Source organism: Amblyomma americanum, chromosome 8 (assembly GCF_052857255.1).
Source record: "Amblyomma americanum isolate KBUSLIRL-KWMA chromosome 8, ASM5285725v1, whole genome shotgun sequence".
NCBI classification, from domain to species: Eukaryota; Metazoa; Arthropoda; class Arachnida; order Ixodida; family Ixodidae; genus Amblyomma; species Amblyomma americanum.
The window spans coordinates 162,066,284-162,090,574 of record NC_135504.1 but is presented as its reverse complement, the minus strand read 5'-3'; the positions used below and the strand labels follow the sequence as shown (position 1 = coordinate 162,090,574).

Below are 24,291 nucleotides of genomic sequence, written 5' to 3'. Positions count from 1 at the left end.
GTTGGTCAGGTAACTTTTTAAGAGTTAATGAGAGATACTTCTGGTGTCATTATTTCATGTTTTATCTAATATTATATCACGTTTAATACTTTGGAACGCATTCCTAAAGTAAAAAAAATAACAAATAAATAGTGTATATATTTTCTGTTCAAAATGCTCGGTTATTATATCATTAATTGTTTGCAGCGCTTGTTGATGAAAGCTATGCTTCTGAAAACCGTAGTGGCGTTGTGTTATAGGGATCCGAGCTGGCCAGCACCACATCCCACTGCTCGAGGCTCCTCCTGCTTTTCTCAATATCCGAGTTTGCGTTGCTACATGCCCAGAGGTTCGATCCCTCTCTGCATTGCGCCCATAAACTGTCATATCTTCTGGCCGAACTGCGACACGGGAGTTTTTAAAGAACGGGAGCTCCATGGCGTTGAGAACCGCCGCAGCAGGCGATGGCGTTCATGCATCGTGTGACACGACACCCAAGAAGAGGCGAACCAATATGGTGTTAGTAGTTTTCTCGGCATCACACTAACAATGCAGTGTGCGCATTTTAGTTTCCAAAGAAAAGCAGGCCGGAAGGTATCATGAATCACGATTTTAAAAAAAAATCAACGAATTCGTGTGTTTAAGGTCTTGGTACAAATTTCCCCTCCCATAGGGCAGGTATTACTTTCGTCAAAACCGACCAGCCCATCCCCTGACCGCGCGCTCTACCCAGCTCACGCGGACCACATCGGGCCTTGTTTTCAGGGAAACAAAGGAACAACACTCTGGCTGACCCAAGCGAGCTGCAATAACAACGCCAGCAATCAACAAAATGCTACAAGGTTCTCCCACTCAGCAGGCAGGTTACGAGCGAACGATCGCCCACACTGTGGCAGGGAAGGCACTCCGAGGCACGTACCCTCACGTGACATCGCCACTTAGGCGAAGAGCGGAGAGCCTCGCCGAAACATCCGGCGCTGAGCCACCGCGGCAGTCTCGTTCATTAATTTTCGCTTATTTTTTTATTACTTGTTTGTTCTCCTTTGTTGTTAAACTGATTGCGATTGTGAGATTCCTGCTTCTTGGAGCAGAATATTTATAACATTCAGTTACTATTCAGAGGAAGGATGGAGGGGACATCGTGCTAGAAAAACTAGCCACGCTGTATACGCAATGCCTTATGACCAAGACTGTACCGGAAGCTTGGAAGAATGCAAACATTATCTTAATTCATAAGAAGGGAGACGCCAAGGACTTGAAAAATTACAGGCCGATCAGCTTACTATCCGTTGCCTACAAAGTATTTACTAAGATAATCGCTAATAGAGTCAGGGCAACGTTAGACTTTAATCAACCAAATGATCAGGCAGGCTTTCGTAAATGATATTCCACAATAGATCATATTCACACTATCAATCAGGTGAGAGAGAAATGCGCAGAATATAACCAACCTCTATATATAGCTTTCATTGATTACGAGAAAGCATTCGACTCAGTGGAAACCTCAGCAGTCATACAGGCATTGCGTAATCAGGTGGTAGAAGAGCCTTATGTCAAAATACTGGAAGATATATATAGCAACTGCACAGCTACTATAGTCCTCCATAAAGTCAGCAATAAAATTCCAATAAGGAAGGGCGTCAGGCAAGGAGACACGATCTCGTCAATGCTGTTCACCGCATGTTTGCAGGAGGTATTTCGAGGCCTGAATTGGGAACAGTTGGGAATAAGAATAAATGCAGAATACCTAAATAATCTGCGATTTGCTGATGACATTGCCTTGCTGAGTCACTCAGGAGGTGAACTGCAAATCATGATAAACGAGTTAGACAGGCAGAGCAGATCGATGGGTCTAAAAATTAACATGCAGAAAACCAAGGTAATGTTCAACAGCCTAGCAAGGGAACAACAGTTCACAATTGGCAGCGAGAGCCTAGAAATTGTGCCGGAACGTCTACTTAGGGCAGGTAGTGACAGATTATCCGGATCATGAGAGGGAGATAACTAGAAGGATAAGAATGGAGTGGAGCGCATATGGCAAATTCTCGCAGATCATGAGTGGCAGTTTACCAATTTCCCTCAAGAGGAAAGTGTACAACAGCATAATCTTACCGGTACTCACCTACGGGGCAGAAACGTGGAGGCTAACGAAAAGAGTTCAGCTTAAGTTAAGGACAACGCAGCGGGCCATGGAAAGAAAAATGATAGGTGTAACGTTAAGAGATCGGAAGCGGGCAGAGTGGGTGAGGGAACAAACACGGGTTAATGACATCCTAGTCGAAATCAAGAGAAAGAAATGGGCTTGGGCAGGGCATGTAATGCGAAGGCAAGATAACCGCTGGTCTTTAAGGGTAACGGAGTGTATTCCAAGAGAAAGTAAGCGTAGCAGGGGGCGGCAGAAGGTTTGGTGGGCGGATGAGATTAAGAATTTTGCAGGCAAAGAGTGGATGCAGCTGGCAAAGGATAGGGTTAATTGGAGAGACATGGGAGAGGCCTTTGCCCTGCAGTGGGTGTAGTAAGGCTGATGATGATGATGATGACTATTCAGAAGATCCTCAGTCTCTGGTTTTGTGGCCTCATTCTGTATTTTTAAGATGTACCCAGGGTAAAGCTTGTGCAACAATCCATTTACCTTAAACCTTGAGCGCTTTCTTCTGATCTGCGTCTGTTTGCAGGTGCGTGTGACGTAACCATGGGCAAGGGTCGCCAGAACCTCTCCGTGGCGCTGCTCCTTCTGTGGGTGTTCACCCTGACCGAGACACAAGTGACGCTGGCGCAGCAGCCCAGAAAAGCCGGCCGCCTCAGTCGGCCAGGAGTGGTGAGTAAGACGCAACAAACAGGGATCAGTTGAGCATCCGACGCATTTTCGTGAATTCCAAGATGTGGCCTGAAACCACGGCCGGAAGGACAGACACCACATTTCTGGCTACTCATAGTTGGTTTGCGGAAACGGTTAATAACTGCCGCCAAAAAAACGACCAAAGAAAGACTGGAGAACTGCGACAAACCGCTGCCTGTCACTAGCGCTTGCTGGCGCGTTCATGCTTCAGTTCATAACACGGAAGAAAAAGTGAGCGAGGACATGAACCGCAGAAGAAGATAAAACGTACTGTAGCGGAAGCGAATATATTTACAAGTATTTACAGGGGACGTATAGCAGTAGCCGAGATAGCTGCAAGCAGCGCCGAGAGGACCGAGCGAGAGATCTTCGTCGTTTTCTTCCGTCATCGACTCGTGGCACAGTACATCTTTTCATCGTCGTCTTCAGCCCGCTATATGACCCCGGCCGTCCAGGCGTTAGGGTGCTGTAGTGTCAGCGACGTGGGAAGGTTTAAGAGACGAACGGACGATGGTGAGTACGCATGTGCAGCGATTTCCTAGTTGACGACAGTCACCACACGGTAAGGCCTACTGTAGTGGAGAAGTTTGTCGGAGAGGCCGACAAGGCGCGAAGGCGACCACAGAATGACAAGTGATCCAGCATGGTAGTTGACCACACGGTACCGGCAATCACAGGCTGACTTCTTATTGATTTATTATACCCCAACGGTCCCTTGGCGGGACATTGCATGAGTGGCAGGGTGAAAATCGGCAATAAACAGTCATCATCATCATCAGCCTGACTACATCCGCTGCAGGGCAAAGGCCTCTCCCATGTCTCTCTAATTAACCCTCTCCTTTGCCAGCTGCACCAACCCTGTCTATGCCTTCAAACTTCTTAATCTCATCCGTCCACCTAACCTTCTGCCGCCCACTGCTGCGCTTGCATTCTCTTGGAATCCAGTTAGTTACCCTCAAGGACCAGCGGTTATCTTGCCTTCGCATTACATGCCCTGCCCAAGCCCCATTCTTCCTCTTGAATTCGGCTTCGCGAGGATGTCATTAACCGACGTTTGTTCCCTCGTCCGCCTTGCCCGCTTGCGGTGTCTCTAACGTTACACCTATCATTTTCCTTTCTGTGGCTTTTTGTGTCGTCCCTAACTTAAGCTGAACCCTTTTCGTTAGCCTCCACGTTTCTGCCCCGTAGGTGAGTACCAGTAAGATACTGCTGTTCTAGACTTTTTCTTCTCATAGATATTGGTAAACTTCTGTAGCGACACACTCTGCGCATATTTCCGCGCAACCTCCACCTTGTTATCATCCGGCCCAGCGTAACACGGCCACACGCTGGCCTGCGTTACCCATAAAACACAGCGACACCGCTGCGTCACCCGAGGCATGCGTCACCGACGGTGGCTACAAAAACAGGCCGCCCGGCTGGGAAGAGCTGTTTTCCTTCCGCTGCCGAGACGAGTGTAGCGTTGCTATGCTCGTCCGCTGGCGTCGCTAATCGAATAAGCAGTTATTACGTTTTATGTTGGGATTCGTCCTTCATCAGAAACGACATTCCACACCTGGTGACCAGGACAACGGAAAATAACATCCTGCCGGCGCCACCGAGAACGTCAGAACCCCGGCAGACGGCATCCCGCACGCTGCCCCGCACGACTGCTGGCGTGTCGCCGTCCAACTTCCGCTGTTTTGGGCCGACTCGCCCGAGGTATGGTTCGCCAAAGTCGAGGACCACTTCTCCCTCGCGCACATCACGCAAGACCGGACCCGCTGCGATTAAGTCGTCGCCCACCTCGATGCCCGCTACGCCAATGAGGTCCGGGATATCAACCACCAAAGGCATACCTTCACGAACACATAAAGACTGGACTCATTCGCCGCCTCTCACTCTCGAAAGACCAGAAGGTGCGACAACTACAGTCCGCAGAACTTGCCGAGCACAAGCCTTCGCCGCTCCTCCGCCACATGCGTGCTCTCGCGGGCAACATATGGAATTCCAGGATTCCTTACTGCGAGCAATTTTCCTTCAACGACTTTCACCGCACGTGCAAGCAATTCTGCAGGCTCAGCTTACGCTACATCTCCGCCACTTTACAAGCTCGCGTCATCGAGGTTTCTTTGCAGCCGCTGTGGCCCACCGTCCAGGCTGTCGCCGCAAGCTTGCGCGCCGTATTGAAGATATCAATCGACAGCTCAGCTCCATTCAACGACGCCTGGATCAACACTTGCCGATGCGCCACCCGCAAAGACGTGACCGGAACACCCCCCCCCCCCCCCCATCGCAGCAGCCTGGTGACGACGACCGGTGCAACTACCATCGAAGCTTCGGGCTCAGAGCACGATAATGTCGACCACACTGCTCCGCTGGACATAAGAGAAACGCCAATGGGAGCTCGTAGACACGGCTAAGAGATGCAAACCTGGAGGTCATCACATATTCGACACCGACCGAATTACAAAGCAGCGGTTCCTTGTCGACAGCGGTTCCAACATTTGCTGCTACCCACGAGCCCATCTTCAAGGTACCCATCCTGCTAAGTATTTCGAGCTAAGCGCAGCAAACCATGCCACAATCAAGACATACGGCCCGCTCCGCCTGCACGTCCATTTTAAAAACCTACGCCGTGGCCTTCATTGGAATTTTGTCATCGCTGACGTCATAGAGCCAATCATCAGCTCAGATTTTCCGGCGCACTAAAACCATCTTCCGGACTGCCACCACGACAGTCTCATCGACGCGGTGTTGAAAATCATTGACCATACCACGCCATCCTCGCCGAATTGCCCGGTTTGACACGCCCTAGCTGGTTTCCACGTGATGTGCAGCATACCACTGTCCTCTATATCCGGACCACCCTGGGCCCCCCAGTTTTCTGCCACGCCCGTCGCTTTGCCCCCGCCCGCCTGCGCATGGTCAAAGCAGAGTTCGAAGCCATGCTCCGTAAGGGAATCGCCCGCCGCTCTGACGGCCCATGGGCCTCGCCACTTCACCTTGTCGCGACGAAGACCGAAGGCAGGCGGCCCTGTGGGGACTACCGTGCCCTCAACGCCCGCACCATTCCGGACAGGTACCCTGTTCACCACATACAGGACTTCGCCCATCGCATTTATGCCTGCTACGTTTTCTACGCGCTTTATTTGGTGAAGGCCTACACGCAGATACCCGTCAATCTAGAGGACGTCCAGAAACTGCAATCTTGTTCGATTTGTTCGACTTTCCCTTCATGAGCTTTGGCTTGAGGAACGCTGGACAAGCCTTTCAATGCTTCGTCGACGAAGTCCTCCGCGGCCTCCACTTCTGCTTCTTCTATATTGACGACAATTTGGTCTTTTTCCGCAACGCCGATGAACCCCACACGCACCTTCGTCTACTTTACCAACGCCTCAGTGACCATGGTCTACTCGTCAATGTCCCAAAGAGCACGCTCGGCGCTTCAGCCGTCAAATTCATCGGCGAGGAAGTTCCATCAGATGGAGCTCGACTCCATCTTTGGGCCAGCATGAACTTTGGGACGCATCCACGTAGACCGACACATGGAACACGGAACACGCAGCTTACTAACAACTTTAATGAAAAAGCGCCAAACTCGCGGAAATATATGCAGTGTGTAAAGGTGGAGAGAAGGATGGAGAGAGGGCAAAGGGCATGGCAAAAAAGGCCACACCAAAAGCAAATATAACAAACAACCTTGGGGAAGATGAAGGAACAGCCGTCAACGGCCACGCGATACCAGTGAGTCCCGACAATCTGATGCCGCATTGCAAATCTGTGGGCACGTGTGCTGGGAACCAACAGATAACCGAAAATCAGTCCTTACAGCAGCCACAATGTAAGATCTAGGTCACAAAACAGATAATTAATGCAAGAACAAAAGCCGCTCCATAAAAACAAAACACGGAAGAACTGAATGAATAAATAAATAAACAAATACAGCGCCAACAAGACACGCCGAAACGCCGTGTTACATGTGTCTGTCTACGTTGATGCATCCCAAAGTTCATTCTGGCCCAAAGGTGGATTCATACCAAGTGGCCCGGAGGAATGCCACTTTGGAGCACGACCTTTGCCTCAACGCATCTCAGACCTGCAAAATTACGCCCAACCCACCACAGCCAAAGACCTTCGCCATTTTCTCAGCATGCTGAACTTTTACAGGCGTTTCTTGCCACACGCAACCGACTACCTGTCTCCGCTCCATGATGACTTGGCTGGTCTACTAGGAAACCAACCCGTCACGTGGACACCGGCTTTAACGCAACTTTTCGAAGAATGCAAAGCTGCTCACTGCACTGCCACACTTCTCTCCCATCCCGTGCCACACGCTCCTTTGTGGCTTTTCACGGACTCCTCTAACTACGCCGTCGGCGCCGTCTTTATGCAACGCGTAGACAACACCTGACATCCCTTGGCGCTCTTCTCGAAAAAACTCTCAGCTCGGAAAACGACGGCCAGTCCAACCAACGAAACCGCGACCCCCGCCCCGTCGAGTTCACCAGCTTACTATACAGAGAACTTCTGGCGATATGCGAAGCAGTTCTACACTGTCGTCACATTCTCGAAGCACAGCACTGCACTATCTACACCGACCGTAAACCTCTGACCTACGCCTTCTCTCAACGCCGCGACAAACTCCCGCCGGTCCAGCAGAATCAGCTCTCGTTAATTGCCCAGTTTGCCACCGACATCCAACATGTCAGCGGGAAGGGCAACTTTGTCGCCGACGCGTTTTCATGTGTGGCAGCCATCAGCTGTTCGCAGACAAAAGCTGACGTCCTCGCCGAGGCTCATACTACGGATGTCGAACTGCAAGAACTTTTTAAGAGCAGGTCATCACTACAGCTGCACCAAGTCCCCATATCTGGATTGACAACGACTATCTACTGCGACATCTCAATAGCACGAAGCAGGCCTTACGTGCCCCTTTTCTATCGCCGTGGCCTCTTCAACAAACTGCATAATCTCAGCCATCCCGGCATACGCGCCTCTACACGCCTACTGGCCGACCGCTATGTCTGGCGCGCTCAGGTGCGATTGCCGCACCTTAGCGCGCTCCTGCATTCAATGCCAGCATGCTCAAGTCACCAGACATGCCACTTCGCCTCTCGGAGTGTTCCCCAGCCGTCTGGTCGGTTTCAGCACGTCCATCTTGATATCATAGGGTCATTTCCACCAGCTGGACTCTATCACTACTGCCTCACCGCCATCGATCGGTATACTCGATGGCCTCAGGCATGGCCCCTCGCGGGAATCACCACGGAAGACGTCGCCTTGGCCTTCTTCGCCGGCTGGATTGCTCGCTTTGGGCCCCCTCGCCACGTCACCGCCAACCAAAGACTACAGTTCGAATTGCACCTCTTCAGGCTCCTCGGGCTGACCACCGGGTGCGAGCGCTCGAGGACCACCAGCTACCACCCCTGCGCGAACGGGATGATCGAGCTTTTCCACCGACTGTTCAAACCAGCCATCATGTGCCGCATTCGTCCTGTCGTATGCAATGAAGTGAAGTAGCAGTCACTGACCATAGTCGAAAAAAGAAAGACGTTTCGAAACCCCTACGGGTTTCTTGTTCACAGTGAGCAGGACAAGAGTGGTGGCGAATTTATATCCGGAGAATGTGACGTAAAGATCGGGCGTAGATGCCTGGCATGGGGCCAGCGTTCTTGTTTAATGTTGCTTGTGTTGTTTGGATGAATAGCGATTCCAGCAGAAGGCGCGTCGTCAGGTTTCTTTCCTTAGATAAGATGGAGGCATTGCCCCAGTCAATCTGGTGGCCAGTGTCGTGTGCATGACCCGCCAGCGCATTTGTGGCATGCTTTTTGTTTTTCACATCACGTTGGTGGTCCTTTATGCGTCTTGAGAACTTTCCTGTCTCACCGATGTAGGCATGATTGCAGTTCAGGCATGGTATTTTGTAGACGACTCCTGGAAACTGCTCATTTGGTAGTCGGTCTTTCACATTCATTAGCTGATTCCGCAGCTTGCTGACAGGCATGTGGGCCACGCGTAAGTCGTATTTTGAGAACACACGAGACAACGCATCGCTGATACCAGGCATGTATGGAATGCCTGCTCGTGTTCGATACGTCCTACAATCAGTGGTAGCTGGATGAGCAGCTCGTTCTTGTATCTTTGATATGAAGCGGCTCGGATAACCGTTGGCTGACAGTTCTTCGTGCACTCTTTTTAACTCCTTTTCTTGATCTTCTTGGCTTTTGCAGACATGTGTCGCACGTTTGGCCAGTGATGTGACGACGGAGGCTTTGTGCGCAAATGGATGATTTGAATGAAAATTTAAGTACTGGGCTGTGTGCGTAGGCTTTCTGTACACAGAGAACAAAAGGCGATTGTCCCTCCGCTCGACCAGGACATCCAAGAAGGGAAGGCGGTTTTCTTGCTCAAACTCGGCCGTGAACTTCAAGCTTGGTTCGACACTGTTTAGTTCATGTAGAAACCGCGACGCGTCCTCTTTCCTTAATATGCAAAAACAGTCGTCGACATACCGGTAGAAGACCTTGGGTGCTGGAGTCAAAGCATTCAATACCTTGTCCTCTAGAGCTTCCATGACGAGGTTTGCTGTGGTGACCGATATGGAAGCGCCCATCGCAGTGCCTTGGGTCTGTCTGTAGAATTTTGAATTAAAGGAAAAATACGTATTGCTTAGGCAGAACCGAAGCAGTGTGCTCAGCTCTGGAACGTCGAAGGGCGTACGACTTGCCAGATTGCGGTCCTTCTCCAACGCTTCCTCGCACGTGGAAACGGCTAGGTCAACCGGGACACTGGTGAAGAGTGCCGTGACGTCGAAGGAGACCATTACGTCCCCTGCGTCCAATTCCAAGTCATGCAGTTTGTGAACAAAATTTGAAGAGTTCCCGATGTACGTCCTAGTCTTTCCAGATAAAGGGCTGAACACTTCGTGGAGGTACCCCGAAAGTCGATACAGTGGCGATCTTGTGAAGTCCACTATCGGGCGTAGGGGGACTCCAGGCTTGTGGATCTTCGGTAGACCGTATATAGCAGGAGCCGAACCATTTGTGCATAGGAGGCGGTAGTAAAGTTTCTTGTTATCCGGGGGCACGAGCTTAAATAGGCGCGCCAGCAGTTCTTGCAATTTTGTTTGCAATCTGGCCGTAGGATCGCGTGGTACAGACAAGTAGGTGCCGTCGTTCAGTAAACCGATCATCTTGTCATTGTATTTCTTTCGTTAAAATTTAAGCAGCGCTAACTTTTAGGACGAATACACAGAAGACATGACAGGACGGGCGCTGTGTCTTCTGTGTATTCGTCCTAAAAGTTAGCGCTGCTTAAATTTTAACGAAAGAATATGCATAACCAACTAGCCCCGCAACGTGTTTTACTAATTGTCATTGTATTCACTGCGGTGGAACAGGACGGTAGCATTCCCTTTGTCTGTCGGTAAGATGGCAATCCCCGGGTTCCTTCTGAGGTCGCGTATGGCTCGTTTCTCAGCCACAGAGAAGAGGGGCTTATGCCGCCACTTCGAGAGAACGCCAATGGCGCGAGTGCGGGCTTCATCTCGGACGTTCATAGGTAGCAGGCTTACCGCACGCTCAACCGCACAGATTACCTTTTTCTTTTCTGGTGGGCGATCTGTATTAAAGCTCAAACCCCTGCAGAGGACAGAGGATTCTGCTGCGCTTGGCTTGTAGGAGGAGAGGTTCACCACAACCTGTCTTTTGTTCTCTTTCCTTGGAATCCGAAGAGCATCAATCTTCTCATGCGATGCCTTGCAACGCCGTTCTCTTACTGCTGCCGTGTAGTTGGCGTTCAGTTGTACGTCCGGAAAGCGCTCTTGGACAATGTATTCGAGCTGTCTCCGCGCGAAAAACGAGTCGGTCTCGAGGCGCTTTATGCCACAAAGCATGCCACAAATGCGCTGGCGGGTCATGCACACGACACTGGACACCAGATTGACTAGGGCAATGCCTCCATCTTATCTAAGGAAAGAAACCTGACGACGCGCCTTCTGCTGGAATCGCTATTCATCCAAACATCACAAGCAACATTAAACAAGAACGCTGGCCCCATGCCAGGCATCTACGCCCGATCTTCACGTCACATTCTCCGGATATAAATTCGCCACCACTCTTGTCCTGCTCACTGTGAACAAGAAACCCGTATGGGTTTCGAAACGTCTTTCTTTTTTCGACTATGGTCAGTGACTGCTACTTCACTTCATTGCATTACCATGCCTGACCAGACGGATTTCCGTCGAACTCTTGACTACATGAACTTTCGGAGCATTTACGGACAAGACTTGGTCACCAACATTCGTCGCTTTGTTTCATTAACTTCAAGAGCCGCAGCCTTCAAGACCCATCTAGACTTCATTCAACCTGACATGCAGGTGGGAGAACCTGGTACCCAAGTCTCTCCGTCTCAAAACTCCCGTCCACTCCGTCTGGGGCCACCAGATCATTCAACACGCCGAAAGAAAACTGGTTTATTCACAAATGAAAATTGGGTCACTGACCAAGTCGAAAGATGAAAAATGACGTTTCGGGTCCCATACGGGGCCCTTGTTCACAATGAGGCTGTCACAGAAGAAGGAATGGTTATATACGCTTCAGAATCTTCTGCAATCTTTTCACGTAGATAGGATGTAGCGTGCCCTGATTCTTGTTTAGCGTGTTGGCCGTTGTCTGGATGATTAGGGATTCTAGATGAAGTCTTGCAAATAGGTTTCTTTCCGTCGCCAAGATTTCCACCTCATCCCAGCCAATCTCGTGGCCAGTGGACAGCACGTGCTCTGCAACTGCATTTTTTGCTGCGCGCTTGTTTCTGACGTCGTCCTGGTGCTCCTTCATGCGCCGCTGGAAGTTCCCGGTTTCCCCAATGTAGACGGAGGGGCAGTCGCTGCAAGGGATCCTATAAACAACGCCAGGGAACTTGGCACGTGGTAGCGGGTCCTTCACGTTGACCACATCGGCTCGCAGTTTGCTAGTTGGCACGTGTGCAATGTGCACTTCGTGTTTACGGAAAATCCTAGAAAGGGCCTCGCTGATCTGACGCACGTAGGGAATCGCAGCACGTTTTATCTTTTTTGTCAGCTGTTGTGCTCCTCGTATGTAGGTGGCTTTTTTGGTGACTTTGCTGGTAAAATTTCTAGGGTGGCCGTCTCGCTCAAGATCGTGCTGTATAAGCTTCATCTCGTTGCCAAGGCTGACCGGGTCGGAACAGATGTTTTTAGCACGGTTGACAAGTGACGCAACCACTGAACGCTTGTGAGCCGTAGGATGAGCGGAATCAAAATCCAGGTATCTCCCCGTGTGCGTTGCTTTTCGGAAGACGCTGAAGGCTAACCGATGCGCATCACGTTTGACGAGCACATCCAAGAACGGGATCATGCCGTTCGCTTCCTCTTCCAAAGTGAAATTTATGGATGGCTCTACGGCATTCAGGTGTTCAAGGAAGCTGTGAATGTGCTGCTTGTTTAAAATGCAAAAGCAGTCATCAACATACCTCAGAAACACCTTTGGACGATGTGTGAACGAGTTCAGGGCTTTCTGTTCAATATACTCCATTGTCAGGTTGGCAGCCGTGACTGAAATGGACGCTCCCATTGCGGTTCCGAAGATCTGCTTGTACACTGTGCCGTTGTAAGAAAAATACGTATTGGCTAAGCAGAAATGAAGCAATTCGCTGATCTCGCTGACGTTCAACGGCGTGCGATCGGGAAATGAGGGGTCGCTTTTTATGAGCTCCTTGCAGGTTTCCACAGCAAGATCGACCGGGACACTTGTGAACAGGGAACATACATCAAAGGACACGAGCACATCGCTTTCTTCGAGGACGACATCCTTGACTTTTTCAATAAAGTCTTGCGAATTCTTGATGTGCGTCGCTGTTTGTCCCACCAACGGAGCCAACACTTTGTGCAGATAACCGGATAGACGGAAAAGAGGCGACCTGGTGAAATCCACGATTGGCCTTAGCGGAGTACCACTTTTGTGAATTTTCGGCAAGCCATATATTGCCGGAGCGGATCCGTTAGTGCAAAGAAGCCTGTAGTACAGTTTTCTTTGAGAAGGCCGATCTCGAGAAGGTCGATCTTGCTGTGGAAACCTGCAAGGAGCTCATAAAAAGCGACCCCTCATTTCCCGATCGCACGCCGTTAAACGTCAGCGAGATCAGCGAATTGCTTCATTTCTGCTTAGCCAATACGTATTTTTCTTACAACGGCACAGTGTACAAGCAGATCTTCGGAACCGCAATGGGAGCGTCCATTTCAGTCATGGCTGCCAACCTGACAATGGAGTCTATTGAACAGAAAGCCCTGAACTCGTTCACACATCGTCCAAAGGTGTTTCTGAGGTATGTTGATGACTGCTTTTGCATTTTAAACAAGCAGCACATTCACAGCTTCCTTGAACACCTGAATGCCGTAGAGCCATCCATAAATTTCACTTTGGAAGAGGAAGCGAACGGCATGATCCCGTTCTTGGATGTGCTCGTCAAACGTGATGCGCATCGGTTAGCCTTCAGCGTCTTCCGAAAAGCAACGCACACGGTGAGATACCTGTGATTTTGATTCCGCTCATCCTACGGCTCACAAGCGTTCAGTGGTTGCGTCACTTGTCAACCGTGCTAAAAACATCTGTTCCGACCCGGTCAGCCTTGGCAACGAGATGAAGCTTATACAGCACGATCTTGAGCGAAACGGCTACCCTAGAAATTTTACCAGCAAAGTCACCAAGAAAGCCACCTACACACGAGGAGCACAACAGCTGACAAAAAAGATAAAACGTGCTGCGATTCCCTACGTGCGTCAGATCAGCGAGGCCCTTTCTAGGATTTTCCGTAAACACGAAGTGCACATTGCACACGTGCCAACTAGCAAACTGCGAGCCGATGTGGTCAACGTGAAGGACCCGCTACCACGTGCCAAGTTCCCTGGCGTTGTTTATAGGATCCCTTGCAGCGACTGCCCCTCCGTCTACATTGGGGAAACCGGGAACTTCCAGCGGCGCATGAAGGAGCACCAGGGCGACGTCAGAAACAAGCGCGCAGCAAAAAATGCACTTGCAGAGCACGTGCTGTCCACTGGCCACTAGATTGGCTGGGATGAGGGGGAAATCTTGGCGACGGAAAGAAACCTATCTGCAAGACTTCGTCTAGAATCCCTAATCATCCAGACAACGGCCAACACGCTAAACAAGAATCAGGGCACGCTACATCCTATCTACGTGAAAAGATTGCAGAAGATTCTGAAGCGTATATAACCATTCCTTCTTCTGTGACAGCCTCATTGTGAACAAGGGCCCCGTATGGGACCCGAAACGTCATTTTTCATCTTTCGACTTGGTCAGTGACCCAATTTTCATTTGTGAATAAATCATGCTTCGCCCTGACCAGACGGTGTTCCGTCGAACCTTGGACTATGTAGATATTCGCCATCAATTTGGTCAACAAGCTGTCACAGGAATAAGGCGCTTCATAAGCCTCTCTGCACGCCTAGCAGCCTTCAGCACCCACTTGCGCTTCAGCCTGGAGTGCAAATCGAACAACGTGACCCCAAGATCACTGAAGCTTCGTCGACCTGTGAACACCGCCTTTGGACGCCACGTCGTGACGAAGGCAGAGCGACAGCTTGTACAAGCCCGCATCGATGAATGTAAGTGCACCTTGAAGCGCCTACAACAGGAGGCTTTCTTTGCGAAGCGGCAACTAGAGTTCCGCATGCCAGAAATCTACGCGGAGGTACAACTAGCTGCCAACCAAGAAGCGAGGCGCACAACAGAAAAGCACGAAGTTTCGCAAAGAAGCAAACTATGCACTTTGCTGGGTGAAAAAAGGAACGAGTCTAGAGGACCAGTCTTCAAGGTTAAAAACTTGTCGTCGTACACCATGAGTGCCACCGAAGAAATGGTGCTAAGCCGAGGCTTGAATTTCAATCAGGGGAAGCCGCCGGATACGCGGAAGATGATTTGCGCTGTGGAAAGAGCCATTAGTCTTCTTGATAAAGACGTACAAGATGATGTCAGAATGAATGCGATCGGTGTTCTTAAAGGAATGCGGAAACAGCACCATGAGCACATTCTTTCCGAAGGTGAACGGAAGGCCCTCGAGTCGCTGAGAAAGAAGGAAGATATTGCAATTCTGCCCGCAGACAAAGGAAATGTGACTGTTGTGCTTGACCGGTCTGCGTACCACTCAAAAATGTCAGAGATGCTCGAGGACGCGACAACCTACTGCAAACTCAGTAAGGACCCTACGTCCAAAATACAGTCCCGCTTGCAAGTGATCCTATCTGACATATTCAGTGGTCTTCCGCCTTCTCAAAGAAAACTGTACTACAGGCTTCTTTGCACTAACGGATCCGCTCCGGCAATATATGGCTTGCCGAAAATTCACAAAAGTGGTACTCCGCTAAGGCCAATCGTGGATTTCACCAGGTCGCCTCTTTTCCGTCTATCCGGTTATCTGCACAAAGTGTTGGCTCCGTTGGTGGGACAAACAGCGACGCACATCAAGAATTCGCAAGACTTTATTGAAAAAGTCAAGGATGTCGTCCTCGAAGAAAGCGATGTGCTCGTGTCCTTTGATGTATGTTCCCTGTTCACAAGTGTCCCGGTCGATCTTGCTGTGGAAACCTGCAAGGAGCTCATAAAAAGCGACCCCTCATTTCCCGATCGCACGCCGTTGAACGTCAGCGAGATCAGCGAATTGCTTCATTTCTGCTTAGCCAATACGTATTTTTCTTACAACGGCACAGTGTACAAGCAGATCTTCGGAACCGCAATGGGAGCGTCCATTTCAGTCACGGCTGCCAACCTGACAATGGAGTCTATTGAACAGAAAGCCCTGAACTCGTTCACACATCGTCCAAAGGTGTTTCTGAGGTATGTTGATGACTGCTTTTGCATTTTAAACAAGCAGCACATTCACAGCTTCCTTGAACACCTGAATGCCGTAGAGCCATCCATAAATTTCACTTTGGAAGAGGAAGCGAACGGCATGATCCCGTTCTTGGAGGTGCTCGTCAAACGTGATGCGCATCGGTTAGCCTTCAGCGTCTTCCGAAAAGCAACGCACACGGGGAGATACCTGGATTTTGATTCCGCTCATCCTACGGCTCACAAGCGTTCAGTGGTTGCGTCACTTGTCAACCGTGCTAAAAACATCTGTTCCGACCAGGTCAGCCTTGGCAACGAGATGAAGCTTATACAGCACGATCTTGAGCGAAACGGCCACCCTAGAAATTTTACCAGCAAAGTCACCAAGAAAGCCACCTACACACGAGGAGCACAACAGCTGACAAAAAAGATAAAACGTGCTGCGATTCCCTACGTGCGTCAGATCAGCGAGGCCCTTTCTAGGATTTTCCGTAAACACGAAGTGCACATTGCACACGTGCCAACTAGCAAACTGCGAGCCGATGTGGTCAACGTGAAGGACCCGCTACCACGTGCCAAGTTCCCTGGCGTTGTTTATAGGATCCCTTGCAGCGACTGCCCCTCCGTCTACATTGGGGAAACCGGGAACTTCCAGCGGCGCATGAAGGAGCACCAGGGCGACGTCAGAAACAAGCGCGCAGCAAAAAATGCAGTTGCAGAGCACGTGCTGTCCACTGGCCACGAGATTGGCTGGGATGAGGTGGAAATCTTGGCGACGGAAAGAAACCTATTTGCAAGACTTCATCTAGAATCCCTAATCATCCAGACAACGGCCAACACGCTAAACAAGAATCAGGGCACGCTACATCCTATCTACGTGAAAAGATTGCAGAAGATTCTGAAGCGTATATAACCATTCCTTCTTCTGTGACAGCCTCATTGTGAACAAGGGCCCCGTATGGGACCCGAAACGTCATTTTTCATGTTTCGACTTGGTCAGTGACCCAATTTTCATTTGTGAATAAATCATGCTTCGCCCTGACCAGACGGTGTTCCGTCGAACCTTGGACTATATAGAAAGAAAACTGGTACTTGCACGTGTTCAGGAATGCCGGCAGAAGATAAAGCGCCTCGAGACCGACTCGTTTTTCGCGCGGAGACAGCTCGAATACATTGTCCAAGAGCGCTTTCCGGTCGTACAACTGCACGCCAACTACACGGCAGCAGTAAGAGAACGGCATTGCAAGGCATCGCATGAGAAGAAGATTGATGCTCTTCGGATTCCAAGGAAAGAGAACAAAAGACAGGTTGTGGTGAACCTCTCCTCCTACAATCCAAGCGCAGCTGAAACCTCTGTCCTCTGCCGCGGTTTGAGCTTTAATACAGATCGCCCACCAGAAAAGAAAAAGGTAATCTGTGTGGTTGAGCGTGCGGTAAGCCTGCTACCTATGAACGTCCGAGATGAAGCCCGCACTCGCACCATTGGCGTTCTCTCGAAGTGGCGGCATAAGCCCCTCTTCTCTGTGGCTGAGAAACGAGCCATACGTGACCTCAGAAGGAACCCGGAGATTGCCATCTTACCGGCAGACAAAGGGAATGCTACCGTCCTGCTCAACCGCAGTGAATACAATGACAAGATGATCGGTTTACTGAACGACGGCACCTACTTGTCTGTACCACGCGATCCTACGGCCAGATTGCAAACAAAATTGCAAGAACTGCTGGCGCGCCTATTTAAACTCGTGCCCCCGGATAACAAGAAACTTTACTACCGCCTCCTATGCACAAATGGTTCGGCTCCTGCTATATACGGTCTACCGAAGATCCACAAGCCTGGAGTCCCCCTACACCCGATAGTGGACTTCACAAGGTCGCCACTGTATCAACTTTCGGGGTACCTCCACGAAGTGTTCAGCCCTTTATCCGGAAAGACTAGGACGTACATCGGGAACTCTTCAAATTTTGTTCAGAAACTGCATGACTTGAAATTGGACGCAGAGGATGTAATGGTCTCCTTCGACGTCACGGCACTCTTCACCAGTGTCCCGGTTGACCTAGCCGTTTCCACGTGCGAGGAAGGGTTGGAGAAGGACCGCAATCTGGCAAGTCGTACGCCCTTCGACGTTCCAGAGCTGAGCACACTGCTACGGTTCTGCCTAAGCGATACGTATTTTTCCTTTAATTCAAAGTTCTACAGACAGACCCAAGGCACTGCGATAGGCACTTCCATATCGGTCACCACAGCAAACCTCGTCATGGAAGCACTAGAGGACAAGGTATTGAATGCTTTCACTCCAGCACCCAAGGTCTTCTACCGGTATGTGGACGACTGTTTTTGCATATTAAGGAAAGAGGACGCGTCGCGGTTTCTACATGAACTAAACAGTGTCGAACCAAGCTTGAAGTTCACGGCTTTACCCTTCCCTTACGGCGTGGTTCAGGTGTCCAACGATATATGAGACAGATACTGCGCCATTTCCTTTCCCCCAAAAAACCAATTATTATATTCACGGCCGAGTTTGAGCAAGAAACCCGCCTTCCCTTCTTGGATGTCCTGGTCGAGCGGAGGGACAATCGCCTCTCGTTCTCTGTGTACAGAAAGCCTACGCACACAGCCCAGTACTTAAATTTTCATTCAAATCATCCAGTTGCGCACAAAGCCTCCGTCGTCACATCACTGACCAAACGTGCGACACGCGTCTGCAAAAGCCAAGAAGATCAAGAAAACGAGTTAAAAAGAGTGCACGAAGAACTGTCAGCCAACGGTTATCCGAGCCGCTTCATATCAAAGATACAAGAACGAGCTGCACATCCACCTACCAATGATTGTAGGACGTATCGAACACGAGCAGGCATTCCATACATGCCTGGTATCAGCGAAGCGTTGTCTCGTGTGTTCTCAAAATACGACTTACGCGTGGCCCACATGCCTGTCAGCAAGCTGCGGAATCAGCTAATGAATGTGAAAGACCGACTACCAAATGAGCAGTTTCCAGGCGTCGTCTACAAAATACCATGCCTGAACTGCAATCATGCCTACATCGGTGAGACAGGAAAGTTCTCAAGACGCATAAAGGACCACCAACGTGATGTGAAAAACAAAAAGCATGCCACAAATGCGCTGGCGGGTCATGCACACGACACTGGCCACCAGATTGACTGGGGCAATGCCTCCATCTTATCTAAGGAAAGAAACCTGACGACGCGCCTTCTGCTGGAATCGCTACTCATCCAAACAACACAAGCAACATTAAACAAGAACGCTGGCCCCATGCCAGGCATCTACGCCCGATCTTTACGTCACATTCTCCGGATATAAATTCGCCACCACTCTTGTCCTGCTCACTGTGAACAGGAAACCCGTACGGGTTTCCAAACGTCTTTCTTTTTTCGACTATGGTCAGTGACTGCTACTTCACTTCATTGCATTACCATGCCTGACCAGACGGATTTCCGTCGAACTCTTGACTACATGTCCTGTCGTATGTGTGTCTTTTTCGTCCCCGGTTTTTTCGTGCTGCTTTGTTTTCTCAAGATGCATCACGTGCCACCCAGGCTCAACCTGGCTCGAAGCCATCCCAGCCGTCGGCCTATGTCTTCGCGCCTCCTACAAGCCGGACATTCAGGCTATACCCGCAGAGCTTGTCTACGGGGAACCACTCCGCCTCCCAGGCGAGTATCTTGCTGCACCGCCATCTACCACCGCGACGTCAGATCCGACCGTTTTTGCCGCCGGCCCCGACGCACCATCTCTGTCCTCCGCCCGTCACCTGCAGCTCACTGTAATACTGCCTCTTTCGTATTCAAGGATCTGGCAACGTGCACGCGCACTTCTCTGTTCAGCTGTTCATCCTCAATGGTATTAGTAGCCAGCTGAGATGAGTCTAGCTGCACTATTCTGAACCGACTCGGTGGTGCTGATCAGGGTAGTGCGATGGGGACCCCAAAGAGAGCTGATGTATTCCAGTTTTGGTCCGACGAATATTATCTAAGACAGTGATATAATAGTACTGGGTGCTAAAGCTAGGTTGTGCTACTGGAAGCAAGGGGCACCGTTTGCCGAGTTAGTCATGTGGGTGATGTGGCCTGTCCAAGTTAGGTCTCGGGAAGTGCTGACGCCAAAGTACTTTTACGAATGAATGGAGGAAATTACATTGCGATTAAGAGTGTATATAGGCACTTTAAAATTAGGACAACGATGAAAGGAAATAAGTGAGATTTTTAAGGTATCAAGGGACATAAGCCATATGTTACACCATTTTTGCACTTGCGTAAAGTCATTTTGGATGACAGTAACGTCTCATGAATTTTTCATGGGGCCATATATGCCACAGTCCTCAGGAAAGAGCCCAATGTTAGATGGAATACTGTGCGAAATATCATTGATATATATAACGAAAAGAAGGGGACCTAGTACCGTACCTTAGGGGTACTCCGAACTTTTACGGTTGAAAGAAATGAGGAGAGACCACTAGCAAATACAAAGTTCTAACAGTCAGTTACAAATGCAGGGATTCAATTACTGATAGCTGGGTGAAGGTTTAGAAACGATAGTTCATGTATTCAGCGGCGATGGTAAACTTTATCGAATGCCTTTTCGAAATCAAGGAACCCATCATGACAGGTAATTTTGCAGTCTAATTAATTGTGTAAATCGGGTAAAAAAGTTGGGACCTTTGTTTCACGTGACCTGATACCATGCGGGTTGAGAGGGAAGACTATCACAGATGTTAGAAAGGTAGGAACATCAGAATAACCCCTGGGTGGCGGAGCATTACAGAATATGTAATGCCCCGCCACCCAGGGGTCTTTAAGGGTGAATAAATGATGGTGATAATAGAAAATATGCTCCATGATTTTGCAACAGACGCAGGTAAGGTAAATCGGGAGATTATTGTATGAATATGAGCGGTTACCTTTCTTGAACACTGGAATGACCTTACCGATCCGCCAGTCATGCGGTAGTGATCCTGATGAAAGCTGTTGCTGAAAGATCAGTGACAAGATCGCGCTGCATACACCTTTAGTATTTTTGAACACCTTCGCATTAAACCCATCAATACCAGACGACGAAATAATTTTTAAAAGTGAACAATTTATCTACGCCTTGAGATTCAATTAAATCTTTTCCATGACTCTGTGGTGAGAACATGAGATGTGAGGAAAACTGTTGGTAGTTTCAATGCTCAGGATAGCAAAAAAAGCAGAGCTAAGCACAATCGTAACCAGATTTAATACAGGACTTCCCAGCTCATCACGCAGTGAAATGGCACAAGATTCGTGGGGCATAATGAGTTTCAAAAAGCGTGTCGGATTGTTCCGTAGCGTCGATGGTAAACAATTATGAAAGAAAATACTTTTCTCTTGTGCTGCTTGCGTATTATAGTGTTTAGCGGCGCAGTAATGTTTAGTAAAATAATAGGTTTAACGTTAAGAGACTGGAAGCAGGCAGAGTGGGTGAGGGAACAAATGAGTGTTAATGACCTCCTCTTCGAACTCAAGAGGAAGAAATGGGGTTGGGCAGGGCATGTAATGCTAAGGCTAGATAACCGGTAGTCCTTAAGGGTAACAGAGTGGATTCCAAGAGAAGGCAAGCGTAGCAGGGGGCGACAAAAGGTTAGGTGAGCGGATGAGACAAGGAAGTTTGCAGGCATATTGTGGGCGCAGCTGGCACAGGACAGGGTTAATTGCAGAGACATTGGAGAGGCCTTAAACAGGCAGAGCAGAACACTGGGTTTAAAAATGAACATGCAGGAAACGAAAGTAATCTTCAACATCCAGCAAGGAAACAGCAGTTCACAATTGTCACTAAGGGTAGAAAGCTGGTCTAGTTGGTTGTTTGCATTATTATGGAACATGATACCAGCGCAAGAAACAAGGACGAAAGGAGAAGACAATGCGAACGCCGGAGCACTGGCGTTGTCTTCTGCCTTCCTCCTAGTTTCTTGCGCTGGTACCATGTTCCATAATAAAGTTCACAATTGGCAGTGAGGGGCGGGAAGTGGTAAAGGAATACGTCTACTTAGGGCAGATAGTGACATCTTATTCGGATAATGACAAGGAAATAACTATAAGGATAAGAATAGGGTGAAGCGCATATGGCAGGTTCTCTCAGATCATGAATGGCAGTTTACCAATATCCCTCAAGAGAAAAGTGCACAACAGCTGTATCTTGCCGGTACTCACATACGGAGCAGAAACGTGGATTTGATGGGAATAACGCGCTACACACGGACAAAAACGACAACTGAAACGACGGACACAGGAAAAGCGGGCACTAAAAACTGAGATTTATTCTGGTACGAGGACACATAAGTACATTTCATGCACATACTCAAAACAATCAATTCATTGCCACAGGCTGTGTCCCAGGCTCCTTCGTTTGGTCATTAGATCTAACTGCTCACTTGATCACAACACCGAGGCTGTGCTTACGCACTCGTCTCCACCGGCCTCCCATATCTCAAAGGCTTCTTTTATTTGTCTTTCTTTATTCTTCCTTGCACGAGTTAAAATTGTCGTCCGTTCAAAGTAAGGGGAACATTTGTGATTAGCGCAACCGGGGGACATGGTTTCCATGATTCGTTTAATAGGGTAGTACGTTCGGCCAGTTGGTGTAGCGACATATTTAAAAACTTTGCTCAGACTAACACAGGACGGGAGGGAGAAACATGCACGCACACACGAGCGCAATGCGCTCGTGTGTGTGTGTTTCTCCCGTCCTGTGTTATTCTGCGCAAAATTTTTAAATATGCCAGGATTCGTTATTTTTCCTAAGTAGTTACTGTGCTCTTTTAACCTGGTTTTGGAAGACGAAGTTGTTCTGTATCAGAACGCTGCCTTCACGTCTGTGCAGTTTTTTGGTAATTTGTGCTCCAATCAGGGAGGCGCCGCTCCCTTTGTGACACGACGATAGAAGTGAAGGCTGCTGTGCCTCTATTGGAACCCGGTGGGTCGGCAGCAGCCGCCCAGAGGAAGCGCCTGCACCGCCAGAGTGACCCGAGCAGCCAGGGCATTGTTGTGTACTCGGTGCCAAGTGAAGACTCCTCGTCCTCGGCCGACGACGGCTTCATACCGGTTGTTGGCAAGAAGGCTAAGCGCAGACTGCGTCGACAAGCCGAATCGTCCACATCGAGCACGTCAACGGTGTCCTCATCAAGAACGCCAACGATCATCACGGCGCGTAGTTCCTGGGAGCATACAGCCTTGCTTGGGCCGTTGAACTCAACGGACAACTTGAACCTACTGAACAGGCAAGCCATCTCTATTTATCTGGAGAGCCTTGTACCGGGAGGCATAAAAGATGTCAGAATCAACCCGTTCAAAAACGTCATTGTCATTGATGTGGTGGAGCGAAGTTCACTAGAGAATTTAACCGCAATCACAAAACTCGGCAACATCAGTGTACGCCCCCTTATTCTCCAGGACAGCGGCACTACGGCTGGCGTAATCTACAATATCGATATCGCCATCTGTGGTGCAGATTTACCCATGTTGATCAGGCCGGCAACCGACGGCATTTCCATCATTCAAGTTCAGCGGTTAGGCAGATCTCCATGCATCAAGCTGACCTTCAAGGGTGACTGCACACCATCGTACGTGAAGGTTGGGCACTTTCGTCATCCAGTTCGACCTTTTTTGCCTAAGCCACTTCAATGCAGAAAGTGCATGAGGATCGGCCACGTGAGCGGCGTCTGCATCAACTCCATCATGTGCCCGCGATGCTCCGAGTCACACAGCGGTGATGTTTGCCGCGCGACTACCTTGAAGTGCGCCAACTGCCACGGCCCTCATGATTCTTCCTCGAAAGACTGCCCCCGTCTAAAGACCAAGCGGGCGGTACTGAAGCAAATGGTGCGAGACCATTCTACGCACAAAGAAGCCGCCGCAAAGGTGCGACGACGTCGTTCGCGCCGCCGAAGGTCGTCAAAGAAAGCAGTCACATTTGACAATAATGCCCCAAACGCAACTGCAGCTTGTCTGCCTCCACCAAAAACCGTACCAAATCAAGGGAGCCCGGCGCTTGGTGAGGCTTTACCTGCTGCCTCAGATGCAACTTGGCCATCACTGCCAAAGCCTTCTACGCCTACTGCGTCAGGGATGTTGGCGCACTCAGGGCAGTGTGCAGCGCCTACGACTGATCCAGCCAACAGGCACGACAAAGGCCATGGCCCAGATATGCAAGTGACTGCAATGCTCACGACACTAATGAATGCCATGCGTGCTCTGCTTTCCAGCCTACACACGCCAGCAGCACATAGCGCACCTCAAATGCTGGACGCGCTACATCCAGTCCTTGCGGCTCTACAGTAGACGGCATCATGGCTCCTTCGCACCTGTCTTTTCAAAAGAAAGTCAAGCAAGCTTTCATTTTCCAATGGAATGCTCGTGGGCTCCAGTCCCAGATTTCCGATTTACGGCACTACGTCTACGACAATCACTTCCCCATTCTTGTGATTTTTGAACCGACGGCCCCGGCAATTTTGCGAATATCCGGTTACGAGGCATTTTCATCACCCACGTGCAACAGATCCAGCAAAGTCATCGTCTACATTCGACGTGAACTTACATATGTGCAACATTCAGTTCCTACGAACGAAGACAATCAGTACGTTTGCCTGACAG

General features: G+C 49.6%; 1 protein-coding gene across 7 annotated transcripts in view; it reads left to right on the top strand.

Annotated features, from left to right (window-relative positions):
- Positions 1-24,291, top strand: part of LOC144102136 (beta-hexosaminidase subunit alpha-like) — a 279,853-nt gene that overhangs the window by 17,633 nt on the left and 237,929 nt on the right. For 4 of the 7 annotated variants that reach the window (XM_077635443.1, XM_077635440.1, XM_077635444.1 and 1 more), the window contains exons 1-2: positions 797-890; positions 2,655-2,797. In XM_077635443.1, coding sequence (XP_077491569.1) covers positions 812-890; positions 2,655-2,797 — 222 coding nt within the window. In that variant the 5' untranslated portion in view covers positions 797-811. Of the gene's footprint in view, positions 1-796; positions 891-2,654; positions 2,798-24,291 lie in introns of those variants that run through there. The other 3 variants (XM_077635441.1, XM_077635446.1, XM_077635442.1) reach the window with 1 other exon arrangement.